At 37.4% G+C, this 14,110-nt stretch overlaps 1 protein-coding gene across 1 annotated transcript in view; it reads left to right on the forward strand.

Annotated features, from left to right (window-relative positions):
• The window catches only part of cbsb (cystathionine beta-synthase b), a 34,280-nt gene that overhangs the window by 2,890 nt on the left and 17,280 nt on the right, over positions 1–14,110 (forward strand). The window contains exons 2-4 of the mRNA XM_022680100.2: positions 7,521–7,868; positions 10,220–10,326; positions 13,915–14,049. Of these exons, the coding sequence (XP_022535821.2) occupies positions 7,528–7,868; positions 10,220–10,326; positions 13,915–14,049 (583 nt within the window). The 5' untranslated portion in view covers positions 7,521–7,527. The remainder of the gene's footprint in view (positions 1–7,520; positions 7,869–10,219; positions 10,327–13,914; positions 14,050–14,110) is intronic.

Genomic DNA, 14,110 nt, shown 5'->3' on the forward strand with positions numbered 1-14,110 from the left:
TTATTGAAAGCATTATTGGGGGGCAGAAATCAGTACAGGCTGGTTAGATAAGTGATGTGGTGAAACTGTGACTAGCGCTGTCACAGTGATGTTTATTAACGTCATTAAAACAGATTTTGTCAGGTATTGTCTTATAAATATTTACACATAACTTATATCTCTCCTGAAAAGCTTTTATTTTAGTCAGAAACACGCTTGTGTTTACTTTATCTGAGAGAAATATGTTTTTTTAATTCAATGGAAAGCAACAGGTGTAGTCAATTATAAGTTTAAGATTTTTAATCCACCTCACTGTGATCTATAGTCAGTGTTCTCAAGTCACACTGACACACGCATTTCAGCGAGTTCACACGCTCTCACCTGCGCGCACCCACCCCTCCGTTAGATACAGATACAAAACCTGCGCGCCCATCCCCCGCCCCCCCTCCCCCGTTGGACAGATAAAAAACAGTGATCACACTCCCGCCGACACTCAAAACTTGAGAGCCCTGTCTATATTTCTATAAATCCGTTTTCAGTTTCTCCTCCGTGATTGAGAGGCAGCTGTCTCTCACACAGCAGAACTGAGGGCGGGGCTGCGCTCATGCAGCGGCTCTCTATTTAAATGAATAGGATGCGCTGTGTTGGTGCCGCGCCATTTGCGTAGCGCGCTGCGCTATTTGCGTAGCGCGCGCGGGAGGGATCGTCGATCCTCTTTTTGACTTCGATACTCGAGACCATGACCTCATTTCGATTCGATTTCGATAAAATATCGAGATCGTGACACCCCTACTAAAAACAGATGCTCTTCCAAAACTGATAAGCTTTTTTTTATCAATAAAATACTAAAAATATTTAAAATGAATAAAAAGTAATTAATATAAAATTTAAATTTAAAACACAATCAAAAGCTATATAAAAGTGCACAGAATAATATCAGTTTCAGTTAGTTTCAGTTTCAAATAATTGAAACAGCTCACCAAAACCTCTACCTATCCTTTATATTTGACAATATTTTATTACTTTACAGGTCCTCACTCATCTTAATTTTAGTTGTTATATTATTTTTAGCCTCGGCTGAATTTAGCTCCGTGCTGCGGGAGGGAGGGAGGGAGGGAGGGAGGGAGGGAGAGAGAGAGCAGCGCAGCACATTTTGCCTGATTTCTCTTGATTAAATTTCAATAAACATGTGAATTTAATACCTTTTAATACCATATATTTTAATTCACTTGATAGGACCTTATTTATTAAAACGTTTTTTTTTTTTTTTTATCGCAATGCGCGCGCTTTCCTTTTGACTGACGCGCGCGTTCCTTATGACTGACGCTAAACTGTTTGATCCAGTTGTTATATTATATTAATACCATTTTAAAGTTTTTCGTTTCTATGTTTTGAAATTCGTTAGATTATATTTTTGTCAACATTTTGGGTTTATTTTCGTTTGTTATTTTTCTATTAATAATAGAATTTACATAATTTATTTTCAAAGTACCGTGCCCAACACTGGCTGACAATGAGCAAGTTTCCTGGCACAACCAGCATGAATGACATGAAATGTTTAAAATTAATACAGACATGTAGAAAAGCTGTACGAAGACAAGAAGACAAGCTGTAACCTAGATATAAATAATAATAGAATAATAATAATAGAATAATAATAAATAATAATAAATAATAGAATAATATGCCAATTAGGCATATTTGTAGCAGTAGGGTATTTTTTCATCCCTGACTCTAATTTATTTAAGTTATATACCTGATTTGATCTTTTTCCGTACAATCCCTGCTAAAGTTTTAGGTGAAGGAGACCTAAAGAAGGTTAGTGCATGTTTCTGGAAAAACAAAACAGTGGGCGTGGCATCGCGATGGTTACCATCCATCACAATGTTGGGTCATAAATGAGGATGGACGATGATATCATCCATCGGCACAACCCTATTTCTTGCATATTAATGTTGATGGGCCCCCTAGCTAAATTCGCCTTGAGCCCCCAAATTGCTAAGTCCGCCACTGCTCATACCCCTCTTCAGAACAGAATCAGCCCTCATTAAATGTGCCTCTGGATAAAAACAGCTGCTTTAAAAAGTAGATTTGAGGTAAAGGTTCTTTACCATTTTAAAAAAGGGGCAGATTTGATTATACACACTGAAATATTTAGATTTGATTGTGAGACAGCAGTCAAATTTATGTCTACTGATTTAAACATCTAATGGGTCTACAGCACATCACTAAAACACAGGAACTCACTATTCCACCTTAAATGCTGCTGAATATACAAAAAGTAGAAAGGGTTTATTATGGTACACTTGCAGATCTCTATTATAAATTGGAGCTGCGGTTCAAAAACTAAGCTGTAGTTGAGGTAAAGGACATGTCCTAAGAAGACACCTCATTAAGGGTACACATAAAAAATAGTTTAGTGAGGATTTAGGGTGACTGCGGATGTAACAGTACACAGTATTCACTATTCAGTTCACACTACAGTAAAAAAAAAAAAAAAAAACACGATTCTGCATAATTTCTGTATAATTTCTGTACGTGGGTGAAAAAAAGAAAGTCAGCTAGGATTCCTCATGTTAATTTATTCTGAACATAGTTGTGCAACTTAGAGAATGTTCCATGTTATTCCACCATAAGGTTATATTTCACCTTAAGGTAGTTAATACAGTATCTACTGAATTAAGCAGTGAAATGTATACTGTGACATTCATATGGCTCAACAGAGTTCACATGGTCATATTTTTACCTAGTCTGAAAAGGCACTTTTATTGTTTTATGAATACATAATTGAATATAAAATCAAAAAGAGGAGTGTTAGACTATGTTACCCAAAAAAGCTGCCATTTGGCATAGTCTCCAACTTTATAATAATGGAACACAAATATTGATTCATGCTTTATTACATGCACTGTATACAGTGCTGGAAAAAATAAGAGACCACTTAAAAATTGATGAGTTTCTTTGATTTTACCAAATTGAAAACCTCTGGAATATAATCAAGAGGAAGATGGATGATCACAAACCATCAAACCAAGATGAACTGCTTGAATTTTTGCACCAGGAGTAAAGGCATCAAGTTATCCAAAAGCAGTGTGTAAGACTGGCAGAGGAGAACATGCCAAGATGCATGAAAACTGTGATTAAAAACCAGTGTTATTCCAAACATATACCTATTAGTAGTAAAATGAGAGAAACTGATTCAGAAACTGAAGTGGCCTCTTAATTTTTGCCAGAGCTGTATTTCTGAAATGTCACAGTAGGCTCCAGTAGCTTTTTTTTCCTCAATTGCATTGTATGTGTGCAGAGTATTGGGGGTAAATTAGAGCCAAGAAGGATACCTCAGTTTCTGATCCTGGCTTTATATAAAGGGTCTTTCGAGTTATAACAGTCTTCAGTGACTTTAGGACCGAGAAATGCAGCCAATCTCAGCTGCAGCATAGGCTTTGGGACTTTTGGGACTTTTTTTTATTATTATTATTATTATTTATTTGTTTTATTTGACCAGAAGTTGTTCTTAGGTAACCGTTTGGATAGAGCACCATTAGTGTCCTTGTTTTTGCTTGTAATTGAATCTTTAGTGTTGAAATCTTCCTTAACAATACTAACTATGGGTTATTGTTATTGCCCATGAATCACGTATCTGTGCACCTTCACTAATAACAGATGTGGTTTGGCAAAGTGTCACTGTGTTCACTGTGTGCATTGTGACGCTCCTCCTGCTGTGTACACGATTGGAGCAGGTATTATTTCAGTAAGCTCATATCACATTACATAAGAGATTCCTCTTGGCAGCTTTTGAAGCCTGTGAGTGAGGAGGAGCCGAGGACAGCTGTGTGCTTCTCAGAGGAAACACAGCAAGGTGGTTTGGTTGAGCTGGTGGTGTTTGTGGGATGGAATGGTTAACCTGGTAAATGATTAATAAATACAGACTTTGCCATCAATAATAATTTGGCTCTAATCGCTGTATTTATTCAGGTCATGGGTTATTTTAGGATACATTGGAGGCTTTTGTAAGTCAGATATATTTATGTACATTAAAACACTGAAGTAAAGGTACTTTGACTAGCATGTTTAGTGAAATACTCAAATACTGTTGAGCGAGCTAAGCGCTGCTTGAAACCAAGGTCATGCAGCTTGCCATCAGCTGCCGGAGCCCCGAGAGAGCACAATGAGCATTGCTCTCTGGGTGGGTAGATGGCGCTCTTTCCCATCATCACTCCTAGGGCGATGTTGATCAGCACAAGGCGTCTGTGAGCTGATGTATTAGAACCGAGTCGCTGCGCTTTTCTCCGAGGCTACTTGGCCATGCTACATTGAAAGCAGTTTAAAAAGAGGCGATGGCTACTATATTTTTATATCCATATCCTTGCTAGTGAAGAGTGGTTGCCTCCTCGCTAGACTTTTTTTTACAAAGACACCATTAAGTTCTTTTAAATCTGCTTAATTGGTGCTCGTTATGGTTCTGTTCACATCTACAGGTGCTTTCTATGAAACATTTGATTGATCTGTTTTTGAGAGTGGTAATCTTTAAGGGATTGAATAATTTTGTCAATCACAAAAAGGACATTTATTGGTATATTGGAAATATATTGTTGTATAATAGACAGATGTAACCTAAATTACAAGTCCTTATTTGATATAATTGTGAACAAGATTAAAAATTAATTTTAAACTTGCTTTATATACTTTACTGCACTGGGGGTTAAATAATTTTGAACAAGTTACAAGATTTTGTAAAAAAAAAAAAAATATGAACATGATTAAACATTTATGCATGAAGTTGCTTAAATAGGCAAAAATATTTCTTTTGTTAGCTATTTATAATTGTTATTCTGAGAGGCGTTTTTAGTATTGTTATCTGCTGGATGAGACAGGAGCAATTCCACAGGAAGTCTGTGGTTATTGAGTCTCAGACACTGATAAACCAGCAGACTTTACAGTTCAGATTAGGGCTGATGACAGTCATACTTATCAGTACGTGTGCTATTAAAGATTTATATAATAGCAAAGATCATCTGTGCTTATTTTATTTCAGTGCCGTGCTCTGGTGTTTATAGAATGAGGCCACCTGTTCACATATACTGTGGTTTCTTCCAAATTCAAGGCTGTTGAAAGGATGTCTGTCTTATACTTATAATCTTTGAGGAGAGCTGTTGGATCATTGCTGTGAGAATATGATTGCATTCTGCCACCAGAGCCTTTATGAAATCAGACTATCATTTGAATTTCTACTTTGTAGTGAGTAATCTTTGTCATGAGATGTCTAGTTAAAACAAGGACCTGCTTTACTGGCAAATATGGATTTAATTTTTTTTTTATGGCTGGTAATGCTATGCAATGCTGCCCTTGTCTCAGCTTCTTCAACGTTGCAGCAAAGATGATGAGCTTTATATTTTGATTGCATGTCTTTGGTTTGACCAAACCAAACAAAATCATAGTATGTTTTTTATGTTCTGAAAAATCTGATGACAGTGCTAAAATGCAGCTTTGTTCATTTGGTTTCTTAGTAATGTTGTTCCAGAAGAGTATGCTCTTTACATGACCTCTTGAATAATCAGAATAATACATGCCCCAATAATTTGATCATAATCACATTTATGCAATTAAAACACTATGTTAGGAAAATAATGTTTCTCTGAGGTTTTGTTAAAAATTAAGCATGCCTGATCTACAAATATCTGATCAACAATGTTGGCCTCCATCACAAACCCTTAAGGGTCAGTTTATCAGATGGGGATTATGCCTAGTCTTGAGTACACAGAATTTTAAATGGAGATTTTCCACTGAAAGGCAAATATTCTCTACTGTAGTAGTTTTAATCTCTTTCCAGTAATTGACCCTGAGAATTTAGTGTTTTAGAGTTTTTCCTTTTAATCAAATAGTTTGAGCAATATGATAAAATTCCTCAGGTTAAAGATTCACGCACAAATGCAGCTACTTTTAAAAGTTTGTGTGCAGTCATCATGCTGTGATGGTTTTTATTAGTGTTTTTACAGTTATAGGCTGAGCAGTCTTGTCTGATTTGGCTCTGTGCCCTTTGGTTACTGTCTCAGTTCCTGCTGAAGCACAGCTGAGATTGCGGTGGTTTGTGTGGGATGTTTGGGGGTTGAGTGTGTCAGAGTTGCTGTATTCTGGTAGGTGTGTCGGGTGCTTTTGGCTTGGCTGCAGCATCTTTGTTTTCTGACCTGTCCTGGTTTGTCCTGGTTATGTAAGTACCTGGATAATACAGCTCTGTATTCAAACAGGTGGAAGCTGAAGTTCACAATACTGCACCACAGGAGTGTTTAAGGGGAAGGTAATGAAGTGTATCAAGTTCTCTGATTCTGCTGTTGAAGAATTTTGGTAGCTAAGTTTAATTGCAGTTACTCTAATGTAATAAAGCTTAACAGGCCAACTGAAGACCTCTTATATTCATTATACTTCCAGACACTAGCTAAGTGGCCTCAGACTCCCAGTCTGTCTAGGTGATTTGATTAAAATTTTATGCTGAATTCCATGTTGGAATGCCTGTTTTAACCTTTTTTTTCAAATTAGATTTTAAAGACTAGTGAGGGCCACAGACAAAAGCAATGTCTTGGTTCCACTCGGTTTCACACAATTGTCTTTCATGATGACTTAGCATCAGCATAGCAAACACTTTGGTGGTTCAGTGATTAGAGCTATGGGCTATCAAGGTTGTCTTGTCTTGTCACCCCCTAGAAAATCATGCAAGCCACATTGCAATGGCTTTCCAGCTGGTTATAGCATTGCCATCACCTAGCAACAACCTTGCAACTGTAAGCGACACCGTGTTAACCCCTTTGCTGGTTATGGTGTTTATCTAAAGAAATACATCCCTGTTGAAATATCCAGATCAAGACTTTTTTTTTTTACTGGTCTTTGTTTGAAAAAATCTTTCCAACCATACCCTATATTTATACACTTGGCTGATTAACCAGTTCTCGACCAGCATGGTCATGTTTTGTAATTCTTGTTGTTCAGCATTTCAGTTTGGTCATGCTTGTAGACCAGCTATATACCATAGGCTGGTCCAGTTCTTAACACGCTTGAGCAGCTTCACCTGACCGGGGTGTTTTTCAACAGAGAACTTCAAGGCAAAATTTAGATTGGTGGCAAGGTAAAAATAATTCAATAGTCAGGACTATGGAGTGTTTTTGTCAAAATGTGTCACTTTACTTATTTTTTTTAGTTTGTATAATTAAATTTAATTTAAAGTGGATTTGATAGGATTTGATTCAATTTATGGTGCTTGACACCGTTGAAATGGAGTTAGTGTCTAGCCAGTGCTAAATTGATTCTAAAATGTGCATTTGATTTCCAGAATGAATATAATAAGGGTTTATAACATTTAAAGCAAGACTAGTTCTGAAAGAACTCTTTGAAGATGAGGTCAAAAACCTGTTTCTTACTCTCCTGCTGAAGCCCTGCAGGTTCCTGAGCTGCTTCCCTATGGCAAAATTCCAAGTAGGCCATAATGCTTATTCTGGGAGATGTAAACTCTACATTTGAATCCATTATTTTGTATCTTCTCTTCCCCACAGGTGAGCCATGCCTTCAGTCCCCTCTGATTCAGACACCTCTGCTCTGGCTCCTGTCTGCCCCCATATGGAAAAGATGGCGCTCCTGAGTGGGGAGGCTGAGTTGAAAGGGAAGACCACACAGAACGGGAAAGACAGTTTCAAGGTGACGTCCAACGGCCCGACTCACAAGAAGGAAGGGAACGGTCACCACGCAGAGAACGGTTCAGCTCACAAAAGCAAGAAAGTGGAGAACGGAGAGCAGATAGAGGATGTGATGGAGAGGATGTGGATCCGTCCAGATCTGGCCAGCAGATGCACTTGGAAGCTTGATGGGCCAAATGTGGATTCCCCACATAACCATTCCATACGGTGAGTAAAAGCTGTAAATTGTAAATTGTACCTTTCTTTTTCTGTGTATTTGTATACATTTTCACACCTGAAAGTCTGAACCAAGGTTTATGAGTTTGGACCAAATCTATACAACGTAACGGTTAGTTGTGGTTTTACACTGCAGTTTAGCAACTATAAACACTATCACCTACTGGGTTGTAGATGGGCATGCATTGGACAGGATTATGCAGTCAGTTGGGCAAGTTCACACATGCATAGGAGTGGGACAAAATGTTGATATTGCTAAAGTGTATTACAAACAAAAACGATCAAATATATGTATATGTAGCGTCAAGTATTGATATATTTTTTTTTGTTCTTTTTTTTTTAATAGGCACTCTTAAGTCCCTGAGACTTGCTCCCCAGTTTGTCTAACTTAAACTGCTTAATTACCGCACAATACTAATTTGTGCATTTACTTGTAATGTAATGAATTACATTTTGGATTCCTTTTAATTCTGTTTATAAATAAAAGTAAATCTACAGTTACAGTAGATATAGAAATCATCAGCATCATTTGCTGTGCCCTTACCCTCCTCTCTCCATTTTCTCCCCAATTTACCCGGCCAATAACCCAACCCACTTATTAAGATTTCGCCTATAACTAGTGATGCCCCAACACCAGCAGGGTGAAGACTTGCACATGCCTCCTCCGATACATGTGAAGTTTTCCAACTGCTGATGCAGCTTTACCAAGTAGCATTACAGTGCACTCTGAGGAAACTGCAACTGCTCGGTTCCGATACATCAGCTCACAGACGTCCTGTGCTGATCGACATCACCCTTTGGAGTTATGTGGGGAGAGAGCCAGGCCAAATGTGCTCTTTCAGGGCTTCGTTAGCTGATGGCAAACTACATAAACAGGATTCGAACTGGCGATCTCCTGATCATAGTGGAAGCCCTTAGCCCACTGGACCACTCAGAGCCCTCTTTTTCTTTTTCTATTGTTTATTAGGCAACGATAGCCTGCCTCAGCGTCTGTGCTTTCTCACTGCAATTTACTGGAGTCATGATTATTTCACCTTGACCAAAGCCAGCTTTATCTCTTTGGTCCAGACCCTAGTTTATGGCATCTTTCACACCAAAATGACTAACAATGTCTGAACGTCTTTGGTCTGAATCCTTTGATATCCATTTTTAAAAGATTGAGAAAATATATATTTTTTGTGTAGTCTTAATCAAACTCTGAATGAAACGCTATTGTGAAACCACTCCCAGACATAAAATTCTTGAGATAAGCTCTCTGAGACACAGTGTCCTGTGTGAACATGTTAAAGGTTGTAACCTGAGCCTTTGTTTGGAAAGTGCACAACTGAGTCACATTTCCCAAAGATGTTTAGCAGTGTTTCCTCTGCTGTAAATAGAGATATGCCATTGCAGCGCTTCCTCTGACTTGCCAAATAGGTTGCCGAGTCATGGTGACTGAACCTAACCGAACATTACTGAGCAGATGTTTCTAGGCGGGTGTTGCTATTTTTTTTTTATTGATGTAGCCTTTAGCCAGACATACACTTCCGCTGTGAAACATATTCATACGCATGTGATTCAGGTATTGCGTAAGGTGTCTTTCTCAGAGTGTGCTGCACACTAATCTCAGTTTATCTCTGAGTTTATTTTATTTGAAAAACCTCCACTTTGTTCATACTCTACACAGAATAATAATAATATGCTATGTGTGTATGCAAAATGTTACTTTAGCTGCTACGAAAGATTAACTATTTCAATATGTTACTTGACTGGTTCGAATTTTAATGGTGGGGTTAAAATTCGCCCCCCCCATCATTTCTGGCCAATCAGTGTGTGAATGTACAACCAGTAGTACCAATAGAGGATCTTGTAACACCACAGGAGGGGGGTGCTACTTGTATTCACATGTAGCAGAGTGTTGCAAAAACGTCTGTGTTTTGTGGCCTAATGACTCTCCAAGGCCGGCAGACGAGTTTTCAGATCCTAGTATAACTTGTACCGAGGAATAATAATGAATTCATCATCTACCAGTGACAATCAGGTCGAGCTCACAGTGAAACATTAGGCATGCACTCAAGTGTGAGAGAAAACCATACAATACAAAGTTTACCCAGCGATGATTACATTAAACATTAATAAATATATAACACAAATCATAACAATACAGGGTTGAAAAAGTAGGGTTGGTAAACAATATATAAATAAAGACCACAAAACAAGACTTATATGTAGAACAATGAATTTAACTTGAACAATCCTGTAAAATGCTCATTTGTGAAGCAGCCCCAAGTCTTTTGGATGTTTTATATATTTTAAATATCACCTCAAGACATGTAACAGTAATGTGCTTTATCTTTAACCAGAACAAAAGCCCCCCACATTCTGCCCAACATCCTGAGGAAAATTGGAGACACGCCGATGGTGCGCATCAACAAAATCCCAAAAACCTTCGGGCTGAAGTGTGAGATCTGTGAGTATGAAACTTCACACACGTTTGATTTGTATGTTTCAGAGCAGGGATTAAAATCATTAACTTTATATCTCATAAACTGGTAGATGATAAAGACTCATCAGGTGTTGAACTGGAATGAAGCAAAAGGTTCCTCATTAATTGATTCACTTGCTGCAACATGTGCTTAATAGACGTTATACCTGATATAGCAGGTGTGTAAAAATGACAAAAAAAGCCATATTTAAAAAAAAAAAAAAAGAAAAGAAAAAAAAAAAAAAAAAAGGCCAGGGGTCAGAGGCTGTATGTGTTTTACTTTATTTAAAAATATATTTTGATGTGTATACTTCAAACTGTCCATTGTTGGGTTGGGGGTGTTTAGAACAATGTTTTGTGGACCATAGATATATATGTATAAGGTTTCTTCCTTAAATTTTGCTTTTTACTAAAATCTGAGCTGGCAAAGGTTCTTTAATCAGTCTTTTATGTATTAATTAAAATAAGGTTAGGGACATTTCCAGGCCGCAGGTTAATGATGTGGAGAAATTAAAATATAGAAGTGAAGAGAAGGTTTCTTTTTTTATATTTTGTGTTCAGAGGTTAAGTGGTCCTTATTAACTCTCAACATGCATCACCATCCTGCCAAATTATGAACACTAACAGATATACTTAAACCTGCTATCTAATTGCTGCCTGAACAGGGGATTGAACCCTGATTTTTCTCAGATTAAGGGAAATTATCCTCCACACTGACCGATTGTGCTCACTTCTGGCATCACATCCCAGTCATACAAGAACTTATTTATCCCAAATCATCCTGGTCTTTATGCTTTTATAAATAAAACCTTAAAACTAAGCATAGTTGATCATTGTTTTTGTGGAAATCGATGAACTGGAAATGGTACTGGGTCGTATTTGTGTACCAGTATAGAACATTCTGGACCAACCACGTTGTTACCAAATACAAGGAAACCAATGAACCCAAAATTACTCTCTTGCACAAAGACGAGCTTTATCTGAACTGGCTTACTGAGCTGTTTGTGCTCCCACACATAAGCTCTTTCCCTTTAACCCTCCTCTGTTGTTTTTAATGGGGATCTGGAAACCTTTAGTCAACTTGTGGAAAGATCAGTGAAATATGAGACTGGTTTGGCAGGGTTGGTGAGATAAGAAATCAGAAGTTGGCAGCACTTCTAATCCTCAGGAGAACTGCTAAGGAGCAAGTCGGCACCAAGCTGGATTTGCGTGGTCACAAGGGGCTAGGAACTGGGAATTCTTAGTTACCAGTGTTCCTCAGTATTTAGAGTGGGCTTGATGTAGTTTCTAAGTTCTGTTTCCTTGATGGGACTTGGTATAAAAAGCTTTTACATATATGTCCATGTGAAAAAAACTTATTTATTCTTTTAATCATCAAATTCACACCAACTAGATAGAGAGATAGATAGATAGATAGAGAGATAGATAGATACTTTATGATCCCCTAGGGGGAAAGTCTAGAGACTATATGGTCAGTGGAGCTGAAAATCGATAATGGGTTAAGGATGTATGTTCTGACAAATGTGTGTTTGGCATATCTAGATTGTACTCAGTTTTAATCGTCTGTACATGTCAAACAGTCTCCAAAAACCTCCACAAAAATAAGTAATAAAAACAAATCTGGTGGTCCAAAAGAGCACCAAAGGTTCGTTTCTGACACTGACCTTGATGTCTTGCCAATGCATGCATGCATGCATGCAAAAAAAAAGGCTTTTATGTCATAACCCACGCTAAAATGACAGCAGTGCTTAGGGGAATTATTAAAATACAACACAAATATGGTATATCCTTTTAACCCTTAGACTTGAATTATCTCTAGTGATGTTTTTTGCAAAGAAAACAATGTTAGAAAGCTGTTTTCTGTCTGTAATGCACAGAAAATATAAACTCTAATATTCTACTATAAAAAATATATAGCACACAAATCCAATTATCTAAAGTATTTTATAAAAACATGTTCATAAACAGTAAAAGCTTGATTTAAAAAGTGTTCTTAATCACAATAGCTTTGTAAAAAAATAGCTGGCTCCATCACTACTGTTTTTCCAGTGCAGTATTGTAACAGGGCCAAGTTACTGTTTTATTGGTTTATAATCTTGTTTATTCATAATCTTTTTCATTCGTGGCCCATTCTGATGGACAACAGCTCTCAAATACACAACAAAACACCTAAAATAAAAGAAAATTGTAATGGATACAGGGTCTGAAAGGTTTTAAAAAAGCCAATTTTTATGTAATCTACTTCATATCTGAGTAATACCAATTTTATATTTTCCTGAACTCTCTCACCATGGCTGCTGTTTGTCTGGTGCCCGTTCCAGCAGTCTGAGGGTGAGCGGGTTCAGCCGAACGGGTCAGACGGGCCACAGGCTTCTGCTTAAGCTCCTCTTTCATTTAACAAGCCGTTTATTTAAGCGTGTGGAGGTCAAAGCCATATGATTGTGAACTGCTTAACGAAGCTCAAACTCAGCCGTGCGATATTTCTAGAAAGCTCATGTGAAACGGATTACTTTCACTGTCTGAACAGTGAAACAGCTTTGGAATGAGTTCCAGTTAACTGTGTGTGTGAGAAGGTGTAAGTGGTCTTTAATTTTATGTTAATTAGTTTTTTATAATTTTACCGCTGATCATGCTAGTGTTCATTTGGGCCTGTTTTTTATATTTTGACCTTTGACAAAAATGAATACTAAACAAATTATAGTTTCTAATGCACTGACATGCCAAAAGTTACGGGACGTATCAGTACGTAAATTAATATTATAAGTGTTACCTGGAGGGCTAGCATAAGAACACCCACATTTGTATATTTGTATAAGGTGTTATCTTGTGAGTGAGGTTAAACACTGAATTATCAGTGGCTCAGATGGATGAGTCATTGTAAAGCCATACAGGATCTAGGCCTGTCACGATAATTTTTTTTGTGGATGATACATCGTTCCAGAAATGATTGTGATAAATTATGTGATTTGTAATTTTTTTTAAACAATGTTAAAGCCACTGACATAATGGTAATATTATAGCATAACAAAGAAATTATATCCTTTTAAAAACAACACAATTAAATTAATTAAAGATGTATAGTATACATTTTTTCTTTTCCTACTTCATTCCACACTGTGTATGAAGTTGCAGTTATTGAAGCATTTGTCTGGTATTGCATAACTAATAAAAAAAAAAGCATACAAACAAACATACACATAAACACAAAATATTATTGAAGTCATGTCTGTTTATGGTACGTTGAGTCAATAATGTCATTATTGTGACCGGCCTAAAAGGAACACAAATAATTTTGTAGTAAAAAAAAAAAAGAAAGTATTAAAAAGACGGAATATGACAGATTTGCAAGAGATAAGCAATAGTGCCAGTTGTAGATATCTGTGCCCTAATGCTGATTCATGATAATTAGTGGCTAATTGATTGGGAAACCGCTATTCTAAACTGTCGCAGGGCTTCTCTACAGACAGACTGAGGAGATCCTTTGTTCCCAGAGCCATCAGGCTCTTCAGCTCTTCCCAGTGTGGCCAGATGAGGACTGATTTGTAATGGTGGTTGATGTATGTGTGTTTGCAGTGGCTAAATGTGAATTCTTTAACGCCGGGGGCAGCGTGAAGGATCGCATCAGTCTGCGTATGGTTGAGGACGCGGAAGAAGCTGGAATTCTCAAACCTGGAGACACAATCATCGAGCCTACCTCCGGAAACACAGGTGAGTGTGTGTGTGTGTGTGTGTGTGTGTGTGTGTTTGCATTAGATAAAAAAAAATGGCA

Source organism: Astyanax mexicanus, chromosome 11 (genome assembly GCF_023375975.1).
Source record: "Astyanax mexicanus isolate ESR-SI-001 chromosome 11, AstMex3_surface, whole genome shotgun sequence".
Taxonomy (NCBI): domain Eukaryota; kingdom Metazoa; phylum Chordata; class Actinopteri; order Characiformes; family Acestrorhamphidae; genus Astyanax; species Astyanax mexicanus.